Source organism: Silurus aristotelis (genome assembly GCF_946808225.1).
Source record: "Silurus aristotelis genome assembly, chromosome: 26".
In the NCBI taxonomy this organism is placed as follows: Eukaryota; Metazoa; Chordata; class Actinopteri; order Siluriformes; family Siluridae; genus Silurus; species Silurus aristotelis.
Window position 1 is genome coordinate 7,416,308 of NC_139599.1, and position 21,097 is coordinate 7,437,404.

General features: G+C 37.0%; 1 protein-coding gene across 6 annotated transcripts in view; it reads right to left on the reverse strand.

The window, feature by feature from the left end:
- The window catches only part of camkk1a (calcium/calmodulin-dependent protein kinase kinase 1, alpha a), a 117,660-nt gene that overhangs the window by 37,849 nt on the left and 58,714 nt on the right, over positions 1-21,097 (reverse strand). For all 6 annotated transcript variants that reach the window (XM_083531918.1, XM_083531916.1, XM_083531915.1 and 3 more), the window contains 5 exons: positions 14,373-14,420; positions 13,850-13,903; positions 4,076-4,127; positions 2,293-2,426; positions 394-430 (listed from right to left, as the gene is read on the reverse strand). In XM_083531918.1, the coding sequence (XP_083388044.1) occupies positions 394-430; positions 2,293-2,426; positions 4,076-4,127; positions 13,850-13,903; positions 14,373-14,420 (325 nt within the window). The remainder of the gene's footprint in view (positions 1-393; positions 431-2,292; positions 2,427-4,075; positions 4,128-13,849; positions 13,904-14,372; positions 14,421-21,097) is intronic.

A 21,097-nucleotide genomic window follows, 5' to 3' on the forward strand; every position in this document is an offset into this window, starting at 1 on the left:
GCTGGTGTAAAAGAATCATGAATGTTCACTACAAAACAAGACAGCTGCACATCGTCAGCAGCTAATCACATCCCTTATTATTAGTGACATCACCAGCCTATGGACTCCATCATTCTATATTGTCTGCGGTGTTTTACAAAGTTATTAGATTACAGATATCTCTGTTATACAAGTTACGCATGGCTCATGGCTCTGCTGTAACTCAAGCCTAAATACTATCAGTCGGGAAACAATAAATGTCAGAAACCGATGTTAAAAAGTGACGTTTAAACCTAATTTCGGCACCCATAAGCTATATAACAACTCAGTGACATTTTTATATAGTTTAAATGCCTGTGAGTTGTGGGGAACTTAAGTCATGTGAATGATAACAGCATATAACATCATTCGTACCCATGTGCAGATTGTCCTCGGCTGGGTCATCCAGAACCTGAAAAAGAAATGGTATGTGGATCAGAAACTCCCAGAAGGCCTGCTGTTCTCCACTGGTGTTCATATCAATGTCGAAGAGACACTCAGTATGACCTAGAACTCGACAAACTAGATAACATTTACAAGAAAGACATAAGTAAAAAGAAGACATATAAAAACAAGGCATGTCCCAAAAGAAAGAATCTTTTCAAATATCTTCTAATTTGTATATCATCTCTTTTTTTACACACCTTATGCAGAAAGGTGAATAAAATGTATAGAGGAATAGTACAGTGCATCCGTGACAATTTACAGTGCAACAAGTGACAGCCTCGTTCCAAAAGGGATTCAATTCGTTATTATCCTCAAAATTTCACACACAATTCCCTATAATGACAACGTGAAAGACGTTTGTTTGAAATCGTTGCAAATTTAAAAAAAAATAAAATAAAATCACGTGTACATAAGAACTCACAGTCTTTGCCATGAAACAAAAAAATGCATCCTGTTTCCACTTATCATCCTTGAGATGTTTCTACTTCTTAATTGGAGTACACCTGTGGTAAATTTAGCTAATTTGACATGATTTGGAAAGGCACACACCTGTCTATAGAAGGTCCTACAGTTAACAGTGCATGTCAGAGCACAAACCAAGCCATATTGTTCAAGGAATTATCTGTAAACCTTAGAGACAGAATTGCATCGAGGCACAGATCTGAGGAAGGGTAGAGAAAAATTTCTGCAGCATTGAAGGTAACAATAAACTAGTAAAAGGCACATGACAGCCCGCCTGGAGCTTGGAAAAAGGCACCTTAAGGTCTCTCAGACCATGAAAAACAAATATTGAACTCTTTGGCCTGAATGCCAAGCGTCATGTCTGGAGAAAACCAGGCAACGCTCATCACCTGGCCAATACCATTCCTACAGTGAAGCATGGTGGTGGCAGCATCATGCTGTGGGGATGTTTTTCAGCGGCAGAAACTGAGAGACTTGTCAGGTCTGAGGGAAAACTGAGACATCCTTGATAAAATCCTGCTCCATAGTGCTCTGGACCTCAGACTGGGGCGACGGTTTATCTTCCAACAGGACAATAACCGTAAGCACACAGCCAAGATAACAAAGAAGTGGCTCCAAGACAACTCTGTAAATGTTCTTGAGTGGCCCAGTCAGAGCCCAGACTTGAACATCTCTGGAGAGATGTGAAAATGGCCGTGCACCGACGCTCCCCATCCAATCTGATGGAGTTTGAGAAGTTCTGCTTTGAGAAGAAGAATGGGGAGAACCTGCCCAAGAATAGGTGTGCCAAGCTTGTAGCATCACACTCAAAAAGAATTGAGGCTGAGCAATGGCTGTGAATACTTATGTACATGTAATTTTTTTAATTAATTAATTAAAATACACTTGTTTTACGTTGTCATTATGGGGTATTGTTTGTAGAATTCTGAGAAAAAATAATGAATATAATCCATTTTGGAATAAGGCTGGAGCATGTGGACAAAATGTGGAAAAAGTGAAGCGCTGTGAATTCATCCTGAATACACTGTAACATAAACAAAAAAATTATTGAATGACCAATGACTAGCTAGTACTAAAGCAAGTGATACATACATTTTATCTTTTATTTTAACCCCTTTAATGATTCCAAGTTATACTACAGGTGATTTGGTACTCAGACAGGAGAGAACTCCCTTCTACAGTTTTCCATTCCACTCTCAAAACTCAATTTATGCACTGACCTCTATTCATTCTCATAAAACCAAAAGGTTGCACAAAGATGCATCTTCTTCCGTTCTCTCAGCACTTTACCCTCAGGCACTAATCGCTGCCTTTTTATGACAATCACTGCTTCCCAAAATGTTTCGTTTTAATATTTTGACTTACCTCCACCAGTTTGACTATGTTCACATGATCTAGCTTTTTTAGGATGGCGATCTCCTGGTAAACTCTTTCGAGAGGCCCAAGCACTTTTGGCTGCTCTCCTATAGCTGCTTTAGGGCCTCGAGGAGGAGGACGACCTGCCCACAGAGCACCGGCATGATTAACCAAAACTTAGTTTGACACCAATTTGTAGCATACAATGTGTTAGTTGTGTATAAGTGAATTATATATATATTACTATTTATACTCAGATGAAAATTGACATTAACACAATTTAGCCATTTAATCGTCACACGCTACAAATCGGAGAGTCTGACTGGTTACACATACAGTAGCAACTTATGATATAATCTCATAAATGAGTTACTAAACAATTTCTGTTGAAGATAAACTGTTTAATAATTACAATGGTTTATGTATTTCAAATACGTTCGACGATTAGTCAGCCCTGCTGTAAGTAAATATTATACTGTAGATCAGAGATGCTCAAACTAGAGCCATCGGGCCAAAGTTGGAATGTGGTGACCCTGTGATTTGTTATATATTAGAAAGGTAAAGAAAAGGGGAAAAGGGGAAAAAAATGCCATTGGGAAAGACTTTTGAAAAAAAAAAGGACCAGCTTCATGTCTCTCATTAGAAATCAGTGAATAGCTCTATTAGGCACTGAACTTATTGTACAATAAATCGGATTGTTTCTCATTGTACTAGAGGTTTCAGTTAACCAGAACTTTAAAAGCATTTAGGCGTTTTAATTAATTGATTAATTATATTTCTTTTTAAAGCTCCACAGTTCAGCAAGCATTTTAGTATAATCTTAGCAAGGGACAATACTATAGAAATAAAACTTGTATATATATTTTAGAGTAGTTGTGCAACTTGTGTGTCAGTACAAATTTACTGTCCTTTACGTGTCCAGCATGTGTGGTGACCCCCTGGTGAGGAGAAACAAGAAACTGTGTCTTGCCTACAGTCAAGCATGGTGGTGGTACCATCATGGTCTGGGGCTGCATGAGTGAGGCTGGTACTGGGGAGCTGCGGTTCATTGGGGGAAACATGGATTTCAACATGTACTGTGACATTCTGAAGCAGAACATAATGCACACTTCAAAAACTGGGCCAAATGGCAGTTTCAAACAATAAAAACGACTTCAAACACACCCCTAAGATGACAACTGCCTTGCTGAGGAAGCTGAAGGTAAAAAGTGATGGAGTGGCCAAGTAGGTTTCCAGACCTGAACCCTATTGAGCACCTATGTGTCCTCAAGCAGAAGGTGAAGAAGCGTAATGTGTCTAACATCCAGCAGCTCCTTGATGTCTTTATGGAGGAGTGGAAGAGTCAAGTCAAGTCAAGTTTATTACTATAGCACAGCAACAACCATGCCCAGGAGGATTAAAGCAGTGCTGGATAACGATGGTGCTACACACAATATTCACACTTTGGACACAGTTTTGAGGACACAGGTTACTCAATGTTGTTACCAGTTCTTTTGACAATAATGGCTGTACATTGATTTGGTTTCAGAGGACAGTAAATGTGTACTGCTATACAAGCTGCACATTGACTACTCTAAAATATATCCAAGTTTTTTTTCTATAGTGTTGTCCCTTAGAAAAGATACTAAAATAGTTGCTAAAATGTGAGGGGTGTACTCACTTTTGTGGGATACTATAAATGAGTGGAACAATGAAAACTTCAGTTTTAATATAGATTTTAGCCCTTATCAAGAAACGGTTTGTACACCTCTGGAAAAAATTGTAATGCAGAAAATAATTTTAAAAAACCTACGTGGAAATCCACACTGCTTCATCAGCTTCTTCTTAGATACCACTTTCATTGCCTGGAAAAAAGAACAGAGACAAGAAGAGCAAATGAGATGAAGAGCAGAAAAAGAGAGAGAGAGAGGCAGATGAATAACAGACATGTAAAAAGAATAGTAAACTGTAGTATGCCTCAAATATTCTCCATTTCAGGACTTACTTTCCTTTCCTTACCCCTGGAGTTGAACAAATCCACCAATCGCCACAATTTATGAAAACGGCACCCTGTGACTTTCAAGTGGATGACATAATCAAACCAACTTCCTTGAATCTCCATATTACTCAAACAAAAAAGCGTTTATATTCTGTACTCAGGCCAATCCCCCCTCATCCAAATCCAGGCTTAATGGAGCACTCCAGGTTCGCAGTGGATCCGGCTAAGTGATTGGAAGTGATTATGAAAATCCATGAGCAAAAAAATGAGAATTCACCAATGAATAATTAAGCGTAGTTTTAGAAAAGTAATCAGAACTTCAAGGGTGTGTTTCCAAGCAGTAGGACAGAGGGGGAAAAAATTTTTACCAGTGAAAAAAACGCCAAAGATTACATAAATGTTGAACAACTCACTTTAGTTTTAGCAACTACAGTCAGGGTTTATACAGCTGCTGTGAAGTGAAAGGTGAATAATTTCAAGGTGGACTTCATCTTTCACACATTTACATTTAAGTTCTATATATGGCACAATGATGTTGGTTGAAAATGGATTGTAGAGGTTCGAGAAAAGTCAGCATTTAGTATGAGAATTTCTATATTTGAACACCACTGGAGCAGCTATGAGATTCCAAACACAATATGACCAACTGTGAGACAAAATCTGGGATCTGCCTGGTAGTAATTTGGAATATCAATTTGCAAGCCAATTACATTATTTACACAGGATTACATCAGTACACACCAGTACACACTAGTTGTTTTCCCTTTTTTAATGACAACTGAATAATGATCATCAAATCAGTACAAGTCCAAAACCTTTTTAACAAACACGATTAGGTCCTGATTCTTAACCTATTTAAACAAAACAAGAAACATGGGTAACTCTATGCTAGAGACCATTTTGCAGCCATCATTATTTTTTAGGTTATATTTGTTTGTTTACTTATTCCCAACAGTTGTAAGGCACACATAATATTTGCAGTCATAACATATGACATGGGATATAAATTGCTGGGAAGATAAATAATTGTATGGTGTTTTCATGTTTCCTGTGCACATGACAAACTCTTAAATCTTCAATCTAATTTTTACATTCTAGGCAATTAAATTTGAACTGATAGCTGGGTGATAATACTGGCAAGCATATTGACTTTCAGTAGTTATTGAAGACTTTATTGAATCTTTGTGCCAAGTGCTAAATGTGGCTCTATCAAAATAACTGGCACTGCAGCCCCAGTGGGTGTAGAGTACACAGGAAAAACCTAACTAGACGCAAAATTTGGAAAATATAAAAAGTGTGTTTCCTTTCTACCAAGAGTTAGACTAATTATAACTAAATATATTCAAAATGAAGCAAATGTTTTCAGATTTTCATATACTTCTAGAAATCCTGTAAAGTAATACGCAGATGATTAAAGAACATCTTTATTACATGAGGAGGGGAGGAACGTTATCTGTATTTAGTTACAGTATAATAAAAAATAAAATTTTATATATATATCTATGCACACACACACACACACACACACACACACACACACACACACACACACACACACACACACACACACACACACACACACACACACACACACACACACACACAGGGGAAAATAAGTATTTGACACATCAGCATTTCTATCAGTAAGGGGATTTCTAAATGGGCTATTGACACAAAATTTCCACCAGATGTAGCCATCAAGCCATAAATTGAATTCATACAAAGAAATCAGAACCTTTAAGTATACAAGTTGAGTCATAATAAATAAAGTGAAATGACACAGGGAATAAGAATTAAACACATGAAGATCACAAGGTGCAAAATGGCATAGAAAGCCAGATCACCACCTGAAATCTGTCAGTACTGAGAGAGAAACCCTGCCCCCTATCAGTATTAATTGATATCAGCTGCTTTAGTCCTAATTAATGGCCTATAAAGGCTTCTCATTACCCAGGAGGCACACAGGCAAGACTTCATGATGGGTAAAAGCAAATAACTCTCGGAAGATTGTCGTAATCTTATCGTTGAAAAGCATTTTGATTGGAATGGTTATAGGCGCATTTCCAGAATGCTGAATGTTCCTGTGAGTACTGTGGGGGCCATTATCCGGAAATGGAAAGAGCATTAGTTCACCATAAACCGGCCACAATTAGGTGCTCCACGTAAGATCCCTGTCAGAGGAGTCCAAAGAAAAATCAGGAGAGTTCACCAAGAGCCAAGAACCACTCGGACAGAACTTCAGGAAGACCTTGCATCAGCAGGTACTGTTGTTTCAAAGAAAACTATAAGCAATGCACTGAACTGCCATGGCATCCATGCACGCTTACCACGCTTACCTACCAAGACTCCATTGCTGAACAAAAAGCATGTTGAGGCTCGGTTAAAGTTTTCGAAAGAGCATTCGGAGAAGCCTGTGGATTATTGGGAGACTATAGTATGGTCAGATGAAAGCAAAATTGAACTTTTTGTCAGTCATTCTACACACCATGTTTGGAGACGAAATGACACTGCCCACCACCCCAAGAACACTATACCAACAGTTAAGTTTGGGGGTGGAAGCATCATGGTTTGGGGCGTACAAATTCAGGATACGAATCATTCGAAACTCGCGGCCTACATTTTTAGGGGACATTGGTTCTTTCGTCACGCAACCCTTGCCCAGCTCCGAAACTTTAGTTAGCGTCTTGAATTCATTGTGATAGCACCGTCTTAGTGCTGTTTATCACTGTGTCTTTGTTTCATTAAAACTACAGCACAGTAGCCATTACTGAACAGTATCGTATACACTATTTTATCGAAGTGGAGATTCTCCTTCCTAACAATAATTCTCCTGCTCCGAACAACAACATCATGCCAGCATTCGCTATTCTCAAAGGTAAAGTACCAAGTTAAGATACTGTTTTCCTCTTTTAGATGTTAAGGCACCATTATTAAGTGCTAAATACTAAATAATAACATCATATATATATATATATATATATATATATAAACAAGCCTAACATAAAGCAGCCTAAGGGGAGATGGGACATGTATACCTCTAGGACAAGTCCCCTCTCCCCTTGACTGCTCAGCTGTACACTTCGATTGTTCACTTTCACTAAACAAACCTGAGATCTGACATAGCTGTAACAGATCACTAGTACAATCAAGCGCATAGAACTACAGCAACCCTGTATATGTCGTGTGCACAAAGCTGTAAACATCAGTTCCACACATTTCAACAATGTCTAATTAGCATCTCATTGAAATGAAACAAGCTGATTAAAGAATAACTGCACCTGTGTCTATTCTCCTGTGGTAGAAAGAAGAAGTAGTGCACCGTGTGCACAGGGAACACAACTCGTACAATGACGGGCGTTTTGGAACACATCTCTGTTCATTACCGAGCAATTTGTGGCACCTGTGCGAGAGATTAGGGTTGTCTAATGAATGAATAGGGGGACATTTCAAACACCATGCAGCAAGTCGCTTTGAATTAGAAATAGTTACTTTTAAATAGATGAAAAAACACTCTGCTTTGTTCGTTCAGTTCCAATTATGCAGTGCATGAATAGAATAACAACAGAACAGCTTTGAGTCATGTGACTACAGTATGTATGACGGTTTCTAAACAACAGGTTGGATTGGATCTACATTGAAGTAGGTGTGAGATTGCCTCAGATATAGCAAGCCCACCACCTTTGTCTGCATCCTCCAACTATACAGTAGATGGAGTATACAGTTCTCTTCCATCAGAAACCACTAGCTGCTGCTGATGGCTCCACATGATTGGCCTTAAATTCCATAAATTCTACATAGTAAAACCCTGGACTCATCTCTCTTGCTCGTGTTTTCACTCTCCTCTGATTGGCTTATACATGGCTCCTGACCAGCATGCATTTGGTTTACTTTTGTGGCAAAGGTTTGTGCCATGGTGCCATTTTATATTTGGTATATAAAATGGAACTATTTGTGGATTACTATGAAAGATCTCCAAGGGCAATTCATAGTATCTCATTATTTCTTCTCTGCTGACTCAATATCAATAAGGCATTATGGAACCATAATATTATAGGAAAAAAATGGAAAAACGGCACAAACGGAGGGACGTAGAGGAGTCATTGCCTCAATTTCATAACCTTGATTGAGTCGCAAGGTCAGGTGATGTTACACAACTTAGTACTTGAGCACTTAAATAAAAAAATTATTTAGAATTCATATGGAAATTTTAAGACAAATTACAGCTACAAACTGACAGTGATTTCAAATAAATGCCATAATCACAAGCAGCATTCATTGCGATTTATCTCAATATAGTCCCATTTTATGTAAAATGAAGCAAGATTTAATTAGTTTTATTTGTATAATAATAAAAGTACAGCTAGATTGTCTTTTATTATTGTCTTTATAAGCAAGTTTGCTTTTTAGATTGATATAATGATATACAATTTTCCTCCAATGGCTTAATTTAAATATTTACAAAAAAATCCTTCCAAAAGGCATTGATTATGAATACTGCTGTTTGTTAGCTTTTGAGTTTCCGTACTAAAGCTTGCATTACAAAGTGTTCTTCAATCAAACGCTGGTGAAATAAATAAACCTTTTCTATTTATCCTCTGTCTGTGGAAGGGTTTGTGCTATCATGACAGTTAAATAAGCGGTTCCCCCTTTCCTTTAGTTGTATGTTCTGACTGTGTGCATTTCGCAGAAGAGAATACCCTACCAACTTTGATTAGCTGTCAAGTCATTATGAGTGCATTATACCCTCGGAGGAAAAAATAGCGTCTCGTAATTACTACCTCCGTAGCTCTGTACTTGGTGATTTCAAAAGAAAGGCAGTGCATAGAGCGAATCTGCTTAGCAATGGTGCATGAAAATGAATGAATAGGTTGCTAAATTTGGTATAGTAGAGTCAGCTGGTGGTGCGTCGAGGGTCCTTGGAAAAATCTGGTGGGTTCCTTTACTTGCACTGTGTTCCAGCGCTCCTAGCTGTAACATAAATTGGTGTTAGCTAGCATCCGTTCTACCTTGTTTTTGCTGCTGCACTGAACCCTCCACTGTGCAATAGCTTTCCACGCATCGCTGTTTTATTGTACTCTATAAATATATTGTCTCTCTCATGCTCTTGTGTATGTGAACTCTATGAAATCTCATGCTGCACCATGGCTCTGAAGAAAAAACTAATACTTTGTTCTTAAGATTAAATGACATTAAAAAGTGTGACGTATAGACGAGTGACAAAAACAACAACATTTTGATGGCACAAATTTTAATAATGCAGCATATTCATTAATAAATAAAAAAAATGCCAAATTTAAACATTTATTCACAAAGTCCTGTCTTTATTTAGATATAAAAGTAAAAAAGATTATAATAATTTTTTAATCATCAAACATTTGTTTTACTGATGTGCCAAGTCTCAAATCAAGCACGAAAATCCACTATGATTCAATCCTTCATGCTCTATGCTGAGTACAGTTTCACAACTAATAAACATTCATTTGCGTAAAGGATCCACATGTCCATGCCAACGTTGATTAAAGTATTATTTTAAAGTACATTTAGAACAGATTTTTTAAAAAGTGTGACAATCCGGCAAATAATCGCGATTAAATATTTTAATCCATTGACAGCCTTAGTTTTAACCCTTAAAGGTCGGATGCAGACCCTGGGGATGATTTAACGTTGTTAAAAAAATATCCTCAATCCCATAAATCAATACATTGATTTATCTTGTTTCAGAAAGGCTGTATGTAAAGAAGTGCCAGTGGCCATGAATACTGATGCATTATCACGCCTAGAAATACAATAAACTCCTTTTGATCGACACCATTTTTCCCAAATTTATCTCTGAGTTAATGCTTACACGTGGGTGTAAAATCTCCCACTGGTGTTTAACTCAGTTGAGATCGCATGGCCATGGAAGCCAAAGTGTATCATTTACATGATTTTACATGATAATTTACATGATTTTACATTAAAATTTACATGCCCACTCCCTCTTGGATAGTAATATGTTGCAATTAAATAGAGGCAATATCTATATTTATGTGCAGTGACTTTTTCTCAAAATGGACAAAATGAGGTAATTTGTGGTAGCAAAAAGTCCACCCACCTTAATTTCAATTCAAAGGGTAAAGGGGCTTTTCACTTGTCTCATGTACATTACAGGACAGTCAAATTCTTCCTTTGCATATACCAGCGATCAGGGTCAGCCATGATACAGCAGGGTCAGCCATGCAACACTGCCCCTGAAGCACAGAGGGCTAAAAGCCTTGCTCAAGGGCCCAAGAGTGGCAGCTTGGCAATACTGGGGCATGACCCCCCAACTTTCCGTTTAGTAAGTCAAAGCCATAACCACTGAGCTACCACTTCCCAACTTAGTTTACTTTTGCTTCTATACTGTAGCACAATGTCCCAAAGCAGCATCACATAGTTAAATAGATTGCAAATATAAAGTTTACCTTGATAAATTAGTCCCTGTAAGTTTAGCCCTAATAAACAAGCCAGTGGTGAGACTGCCAAGAAAAAGCTCCCTAAAATTGTATGAGGAAGAAACCCTAAGAGGAACCTGAATCAAAAAGGAACCTCATCCTCCTCTGGCTAAACTAGACAGTATTTAATAGTTGAAACAAACAGAGGTCATCATTATAAGTTACCTTATCACATCAGTGAATTAAAGTTGATTTTGCAATATAACTTAAGTCATGTATCTGTCACCCATTTGTGGCTTGGCAACGACGGGTTAAACTGTTTAACATTTAAGATGTTGCACAGTTGCGTTGCAGTCAGCTTTTGTGACAAAAGGTTTACACAGTATTTTACATCAAATGAAATAGGTTCCCTGGTGGTCTAGTGGTTAGGATGCGGCGCTCTCACCGCTGCGGCCCGGGTTTTACATCAAATTAAATATTACATTTACACAGACTTTCTAAATAAACTATTTATACAATATGAATATATATACTCTTACGTCATTTGGCAGACGCGCTTATCCAAAGATAAATTTGTCTTATTAATAGAATTGAGCAGTGGAATGTTTAAGGGCCTTGATCAGGGCCCCATGTTAGATGAAGCTGGGATTTAACTCATGACCTTCTGATCCAAAGTCAAATGCTTCAACCGCTAAGCTAACACAAGATGTGACAAATTTGACTCTGCCATTCTCTAGAATTAAACTCGATAATATCAACATGCATCCTTTGTATACAATGCATAAGCATGCTGCCAGTGAAGATTTTTTTCACTCATGAGTTCACTTTGTAGCAAAAAGGCAACAAAAAAAATAGATAGAATATGATAGATTAAAAAAAAACAGAGGTCTTTTCCATCATCCCATGATCCTAATCAGAGAATTCAAGTTTACATGCTTCTACAATATACAGTAATTAACGATTATACACCATTTTTATAATGATAATGCATTGTATCTGACATCCAACAATGATAATACGGTTTATTGCAATAATTCCACAAACTATTCTTTTAATAAGAAATATTATTATAGGCCTACGTCTAGTGATGCTTTTATTAAAATGGCATCATCGTTTATGCTAGCATCCCCTTTTCCGATTATCTTACAAGTGACCACTTTCATGGACAATAAGGGCATGTTGAGCTTGGATTCTTCATCGCAACCTCATAGCCATAATTTACACACAACTCAGGCTCCTACACAAAAAATAACCACATGTCATGGAGCATCTCATCCTCCCGGATGTTGTCCCTAGCTGCCCACATTGATCGGTAAGGCCTGGCTGCTCAGGAGCAATACCTCAATCTTGTTATTCCTCCAGCCACACTTTATATTTATAAATCCCAACGTGCACAAACTGCACTGTGAACAAGTGTGCTCACTACGCTCCTTCAGGGTTTCCGAACATTTGTCATAATGTGTACCACCCTGGAACACTTGCACAAAGGTGTCACCCAATCTTTGCAGTTTTTCACCACGTTTAAACAATTCTATCATTTTTTTTCTCTCTTAATAACAATCTCTTTTTTTTCTACCGACACTTTTTGAAATCTAGCTCAATTATCTGTTCTGTCTCATTTCAAATCTGTCACATTTTATAGGCCACTTCTAGCCGGTGTAGGTGACTAGAGTGAGGCCTAAGCTCATTTCAGATCCAGAGCCTCAGTACGTCCATGTGTGCACACACACGCACACACACACAAATGCGTGCACACAAAGCAGGGTGGTGTAAGCCCATTATTCCACTTATACAATCACTCTTGACAGCAGAAGCTGAGTGCAGTAAATGGACACTCAAGTGTCTGGGCGAACAGTAGAATCCTGAAACACTCCATGTCACATTCAGCACACTTGCGTTCTAAACCCAGTCTGTAGCCAAACAATGACAAAGAAGTGGCAAGCAATAAAATTGTGATTGGAGATTTGTTATAATTAATCGACATTATACAACTGTATTCAATCGACTCACATATTCATCTTTTATATCAAATTATATCAGACTATAAGCCGATACTTTTTCCCACGCTTTGAACCCCGCGGCTTAAACAACAAAGCGGCTAATTTTTTTATTTTTACGGGGTTTTTCCAGGTTTTACAAAATTCATGACAAAAAACTGAACCCTATAACATTAGACCAATGAAATTGCGGAACGGGTTTAAGGTGAACCAATGAAACTCTTTATATTAAATCAGATGCGCTCCCACTGAATCGGGCCGCACCACATCATAAATACGGATGACGTTTGACCTGCCGCTCACTTGGACCGGCAACAGGAAATGCGAATCATGAAAAATCGCACTTTACCGGTGTTCTGAGCTGCACGGCATCGGGAGAAAAGCTTCACCGATGGTGATTTTTAAACGCACGACGATGCCAAAAGATAAACTCCCAAAAGAAATAGTTGTGAAAGGAAGGAGGAAGACAGTGAACAATGACTTTCTTGGTAGGCTACTGTTTAAGCCGTGTAACAGACACTGTCTTTCGTTAAAGCCTGTGTAAAGTTCATTAGTTTAAAGGCTTATTTATGTTCAAAATAAAAATCTTTGTCAAATTCAGTGGGTGTGGCTTATATTTGGGTGCGCTTAATAGTCCGGAAATTACGGTACTTTTATATATATTATATCTTTTTTAATTGTTATAATTTTGATTTGATTTTATGGAATTTGGCAGATGCCCTTATCCAGAGCAACTTCTCACTCATACACATGAGCAGCTATGGGCTTAAGGGCCTTGTTTAGGGTCCCAGAGATGGCAGCTTGGTGTGGCTGGGATTTTAACTCAGGACCTTCAGATCCAAAGTCCAATGCCCTAATCACTAAACTACCACCTCCGCGTCTAACACACAGAACCATGGAGAAGTTAAAGCTAAGACCAATGTTTGCAGTGCAAAATGGTTCATTTTTACGAGTTATTTTATATACAGGTTATTATATCTAGAATTCTGCCCACCCCTAGTTACAGAGAACTTACACAGAGATAAAGCAGTGCAGATTTGTTTGAATTTATAATACATAGATCTTTTTAGCAGTTCAACAGTTTGAACCAAAAACCTGCCAGTCAATCAGAATGAAGCATTTCAATAAACCCTGTTATAAACACAGTATAAGATTGGAAATTCCTCTGAAGAACTTACATAATACTTTTCATCATCCTCATTGTAGGCCAGTTTGACCACTCCATAAGAACCCTTGAGAGAAAAGCAAGCAGATAGGAGTCAGCTGAGGAAAGTGAATAATGTCTTCAAATACTTATTAGCTAATTTGTTCGATTATTTGATCTTGAAGTGAATCCAAACAGAATTACAACTAGTACTACTGTCAGGTTTATTGCACTTGGAATTTGGATCAAAATTGAATTCACCTTTTCATTGATAAAATAATTACAGTAGTTTTGCATAAAGCTCATTTCTGTTAGTTACATGAGAGCTGTTGAAGTCAAGAGATGCATTTCACAGCTGTACAGTCTGCTAAGCAAGTTAAGATAGGTATCAAACTTATCTTAGTGAAGACTGAAATTGTTTTTAGTTTAGAGTTTAGAGTTTCAAATCCTGAAGAATATGAGAAACAAATTAAGACAGGGACACTAAAATCCCACTTCATAACTGTACGAAATGTTACCATACTCTTTGGATCAGATAATAAATGCTTAAAACTTACCTTTCCTATTTCACTCTTCAGTTTGTACTGGTTAAGCTGGATACAGTCCTGAAAAGAAAAAAAAAAAAAAAGAGCGAGAGAGAGAGAAAATTACTATGAGAAAAATAATAGCAAATCATTGCATAGCATGAGATTTACACAGAAATATGAAAATGCAAGAGAAACCACAACTCTCATCCAAAATCTGGTAAAATACTAGACATGTGTTTATGCAATATAGCACAAGCATTTCTGCAAACGGGGATTGCTGTTACAATGGTTATTATTCAATTATTATTAATCCTGTTATATTTATTGTGCAATCATTTCACAAAGTTAGAAAGTTAGAGCGAGAGAGAGAGAGAGAGAGAGAGAGAGAGAGAGAGAGAGAGAGAGAGAGAGAGAGAGAGAGGGAAACATCTTAGTCTTCATGTTTTAATTTAGCAGCTAGTAAATAAAGAAATCCTGCAGATCTTCAAATCCACAGGAAGCTCATGGAAGCTCACACTGGCACTGTTTCAGTAACAGGGATTTGTTTATCATCTGAATATTTGCATTTGCAATGCTGATACATTTCAGATGCCTGCAATATGCAAATAGATCCTCTACAAGCATCCACTATCAGTATCAGGGCTGAGAGATGAAACGGCGTAAGCGGATAAATGCTCAATTCTGTCAGATAATTTGATTTTAAACACTTCCAATGTTTTTGAGTTCCTCCGCACAGATTTCTATGCCTCAGTGCTTTTAAATCAGTCTTAATACTATTAAAAAACCCGAAACAAAACAGATAAACAGACAAACACACATCATCTTTATTCTATAAAGACATAAATATGCCTTGGCGAGTTGGGGTGCAACAATGCACTGTGACAATAAATACACATTATACACATGATTCAATAACACTGCTTCTACATTGACAAACACAGTGAACTCCAACTTTGGAGCTCTATTTGGCCAACTTAGGTGCTCAATAAATTGTAATTATTATTTTTTTATTATTATTATTATTATTATTATTATTATTATTATTATTATTATTATTATTATTATTATTATTATTATTATTATTATTATTCTTTTAATAGGGTTCCCTGGTGGTCTAGTGGTTAGGATGCGGTGCTCTAACCGCTGCGGCCCGGGTTCGATCCCCGGTCAGGGAACCAATCCCAACCACTCTTAGTGCTGGTCCCAAGCCCGGACAAATAGGGAGGGTTGCATTAGGAAGGGCATTCAGCGTAAAAACATGTGCCAAATCAAACATACGGATGGTCCGCTGTGGTGACCCCTAATAGGAGAAGCCCAAAGAAAGTTATTATTATTCTTTTATTAAGAAATATAATTATAGGCCTACGTCTAGTGATCTTTTTATTAAAATGGCATCATTGTTATAATTATATAATATATATATAATATAATAATATATTATTATTATTATTATTATTATTATTATTATTATTATTATTATTATTATTGTTATTTAATCAGAATGTATGTACTTATTTTTTAGGAAATGATGAACCTGTACATTGTTTACAATAATAAATTCAGGCAAAACCAAACCTAAAATTAATGCTTTTAAATCAACTTTGATAGTTTTTAGACAGATTATGGAAAACACATTGTTTTGCATTGTGTATGATTCAGAAATGTAAAAAAACAAAAAAAACAATTATTCTTTGTTCAAATTTGGCTCTAATTTAAGAATCAAATAAAAATGAACAGAGGGTTATATTGTGAATATAATTGAATTCTGACTAGTGAGTATCAGTAGATTCAGACGGGAGGATTTAATAGTGAAATTACACAAGACAAGATCCCTGTTTTTTCCTATAAAAATGAGTCATGTTATACGTACATGTAATTCTAGCCTTGACCTTGCATACATCCGCATTGCACAATGCCGGCCCAAACAAGGTACATAAGCAGTACATGAACACAATATTCCATGCAGAATTTTAAATCAAAGCCAAAATTATATTATAAGAAAATAATTTACTTTTCCTTTTAAAGCCCATGCAGGTTTTTTTTTTTCACAGAGATATCTAAGGAGCAGTTTAATCATGAGTGCTTAGTCAGCTTGTCCTTCAACATGTGGGTACAGAAGAGCGCATCAATTTAACAAATGCATTATTTTATTACTTTAATAAATTGTGAACCGCACACACTACACAGTGATCTTCATCAGCCAGAGTTTTGGATTAAATTGTTAACAAAATGAACTGCTGTTTCTTTATAAAAAAGTGTGAAGCGCTGGATGCAGTGCTGTTTCATAAGCGGCTAAATAATCAGAACCGTAATGTCCAAATTGAAGTAAATGGGCACAGATTAATGTGATAATTACAACTACTATTCATGCAGCAAGATACTATATAAAATATATTTTTGTTTCCTTAAACTCATAGTACTTCCTGTTTGACAGCAAACAAAAAACTTCTTTCTTTCTTTTTTTTGTTCTTCAGTCCTGTATTTTTTGTCCCTGCTATTTTAGGTTGAAAGGAATGTGCTTGTGTTTAAAATCGGACTAAGAAAAACATATAAATGTATATATTCATAAAACTAACACAAGGCTTAAGGCTCTTAAACAGTGCATTACTTGGGCTTTATACACACAAATGATTGTAAAACATTAAGGTTTACGATTCAATGGTTTTTAACGCCTGATCGTTTCCTGTGAGACACGACATCTTTCAATGGCATGTGCAATGCAAACACTTAGTGTGAACTAAACACTCATGCTAATGCCAGAATGTTTATTCAGAATGTTTAGTCTACTGTGGAACACCATCTATATGTTTATACATGAGGTAGTTTCTGAGGCATTTTATTTGCTATTGATTTTACTAGCAACACTGCATGTTCTGAAACTTTACCTGAGTCATTCATTTTTTAAATAAGACTGTTACTGTAGTAAGGTTTTGTGCGACTCTTTTCCCTGACAGGTTCAGTATTTAAAACATAAATACACCTCAGTTTCTAAAAAAATAATAAAATGAAAAAGGGAGAGAGGAAACTACACTGAAAAACCTCTTGAGATACTCAGCAGACACTACACGACACTACACTACACTACACCCAAACCTACACACACACACACACACACACACACACACACACACGGCCTAACACATGAATAAATAATTTATCTTGTGGATTATAAGCTAAAGTTGCAGACACACAATCATGAAGTTGAGCAGAGAAAAGGTATTTTATATTCACTGCTGAAGAACCAGACGGCCAGACAGAGCTATAACAACGCTAGCACATGCTCAGTGAGACCAGCACTGCAGTAAAGCTACCTCCCCCAACACACACACACACACACACACACACACACACACACACACACAGCAATAAAACACTGGCAAAGTCTATCAGCTGCACCAGTCAGAAGTAAAACTGCCCATCCGTCTATTGACTAATTCTTATTCAAGACACGAAAGTGCTGAGCTAGTTACACGCACACACACACGCGCACACCCCTATCTGTCTTCTCATCTATTTCTCATTATTGCCAAATATAGAAGGGAATAGTTAAAGGCAAACACACACACACACACAAAATACAAAAATAAAGACATTTTAATGATACATAATGGACAGCACTGAACCAAAATGGGGAAATTTCTAATGAGGAAACGAAATGTTTCAATCTAATCTAATTGAAAAGGCGTATCGTTATGTATTTCGTCAATACATTGATATATAATAAACGGTGCTGAAAGGTTTTTTGTGTCGAAATACTTTGAAGAAACCCCCATGCAATTTGAGGTTGGTCATATATACATCAACATGTGAGCATGAATAAAGTCACAGGAATGTCAGATTTGGCATTTGTGGTATTGTGCCTTTATATCCACCCGATGATTGTTTAGCATGGAGGACAATGGAGGAGAGAATATCTTATTTGGAGAACCTTCTTAATAAACTGTAATTGTATAAGATGTGTACTTGGTCATCTTATCCTTCAAACGGTAAAGACTGAAGAGTCCACTGTACTATTCCTATGTACAAGCTGTTACTATAGAAACTATAACAAATCAAAGTCAAGTCGATCATTATTAACCCGTCAGTGTACATGTTCACATCTGGAGCCTCCAGGACTGTTATATAAAATAATGCACACCACCTAAACAATCATACTGTAATTACAGTAGATGTTTCAATGAATTTATTCTAAATTGTACTTCATTTCTGTCTTCATGTTTAATAATCTGTATGGACAGAAGTTTGTTGACACTTGACCAAGATTCGTATGTGCTTTTTAAACATCCCATTCTGCATTTAGTCCCCATTCACTGTATAATAATTTCCATTCTTCTGGGAAGATGTTCTACTAGATTTTAAATGTGCTTTTGAAGATTTGTGCTCATTCAGCAGGTAAAGTCAGGTACTGATGCAGGGTGAGGAGACCTGGGGTGCAGCCTGCGTTACAATTCATCTCAAAGGTGTCCAATAAGGTTAGGGTCAGAGCTCTATAGCAGACCACAAGATCTCCACTGCAAACCATGTAAACCCATGGTACTGCATTACTACACATACAGTATATGGACAAAAGTATTGGGACATTTGACTTGTCCAGTTGTATGTGGTTATTTGGCAAACTGTTACCACTAAGTTGGAGGCACACAATTGTATAGGATGTCTTTGGATGTGGTAGCATGAGATTTTTCTATTCTTGAACTGAGACCCAGCCCTGTTTCCAGGATGACAATGCTGCTGTACACAAATGTATCTAAATGAACATATGATTTACATGGGTTGGAGTAGAAGATCTTAAATGGTCAGCGATAGAGCTCCAAAATCTAGTGGAATGTCTTTCCAGAAGAGTGGAAGGTATTATAAAAGCAAATGGGGACTAAATGTGGAATAGGATGTTTGGAAAAAAGCGCATTCAATCTTATGTTCAGGCATCCCCAAACCTGTCCATATAGTTTGGCAAGGTGGTAGCTCAATGGTTAAGATGTTGGACTTCTGCTCAGAAGGTTGTGAGTGGGCCCTTGAGCAATGCCCTTTTACACTGAATTATTCATTCATTCATTCATTTTCTCCCACTTATCCGTAATTCGGGTCACGGGGGCAGCAGTCTAAGCAGGCCCCCGCCTTCGACTGCTGCCCAATCCTCACAGCACCGTCCCTTACGGTCCCTCCTGCAGGTGGTGAGCCCACGGGAAGTACACTGAGTTACTCAGTTGTATAGTTAAGATAATTGTGAGATAAGTCGCTCTGAATAAGAGAATCTGCTAAATGCCATAAATGTACATGTATATGTAGTGTGTATCAAATCACAATTCATGTGGTGTTTTTTATTGTTCAGGAAGAGCAGTGATTAAAAAAAGCATGAAGAAACTGGTGATGAGAATCAACATTGGAAAGAATCTGTGGAACCCAATTAGAATTCCAATCCTTTCCACAACAGCAACAAACGAAACGTGGCTGAAAAAGAAAAAAGCAAGTAAAAAGTCCTAACAATAATATAATTTACAATAATAAGTCTTAATAAGCAATAATAATGCAAATTCTAAAAAAAAAAAAAAAAAAAAAAAAGCCTTAAATAAAAATAGCAGCCAATCGTGTTCTGTTCTAGAGTAGCTATACTCAACATCTATGGAAGAGAAAAAAAAACACTGGTCTTTTTCACCTTTCAGCCTCACATACAGCTGAAAAACTGATTTTAAAATCTGTAACAGTGCTTGTTTGTTACTTCTATTCTCACAAATAAGATGTTTTCCGGTAGTTTCTGATGCATGCAAAATTGATGCCGAAGTGGCTCAGGGCTTGTTCCAGCGAACAGATGAGTTCACAAGAAAGACAGATTGGGGTCAGATTAAGCAGATACGAATGCTAGTTGTCAAAACAGACAAATCCAAGACGAGCAGAAAAATCCTGAAATTCATCAAAGAAACTTATGTGAAAATAACCAAAGAATCCATTGCAATTAAGTTTCACAAAAGTATTTCCACTGGGTACTGCACTGACAATTTAACTGCATTCGAAAATAAAATATTAATATGCAAAAAAATTAAAGAAAAGTGTAAATGGGTGTGAAATGTATTTTTAATGTACTGTGTAGCAGTGAATAAACAATTACAAAGAAACCATTAGTTAATATGGATTCTGAACTTGTGTTGCTTCTTCTTTTCTTTAGATTTTTTTCCTCAAATAATGAAGTCTTAGGGGAAAACTTGCAAAGAAATCTTTCATACATTGATGTGTCAGTGTTGTTTATTCAGATTTAATGGCCTCCCACGGATGATAAACAGGCTGCTCTGTTAGTTGAAGCTCTTAACAGACAAACTTAACAGCTTTTTAGTTCCAGCTTTCAAAATAAATCACGTTGTTTCTCGAGCTAGATGTAGCCAAAGTGCTGCTTTTGTCTGTTTTTTTCCCCACGTCGGTCTTCTATAAGGCGAATTTGAACGCAAATGATACACAGAACAAACCTCAAAGCAACGTTTTCTATTTTACCTAATATGGTGAAAAAAAACCCCAAAAACAGCAATATATAATTTATCTGAAAACACAGTAATGCCGGAGATATGCAGACACACTGCTTTTGTATTCTAAAATGTCACTTAAAAAATAAACTCTTTATTAAATGATTCGTAACACAGAGACCTTTTTGCTCAGCCAATTGAACCATTAAACAACACGCTGATCCCTTTGCAAATAAAAACTCATGTGTAGCAAGAAACATGAGACGTGTGGAATTATCGACACACTCATTGTCGCATGTCCATCTC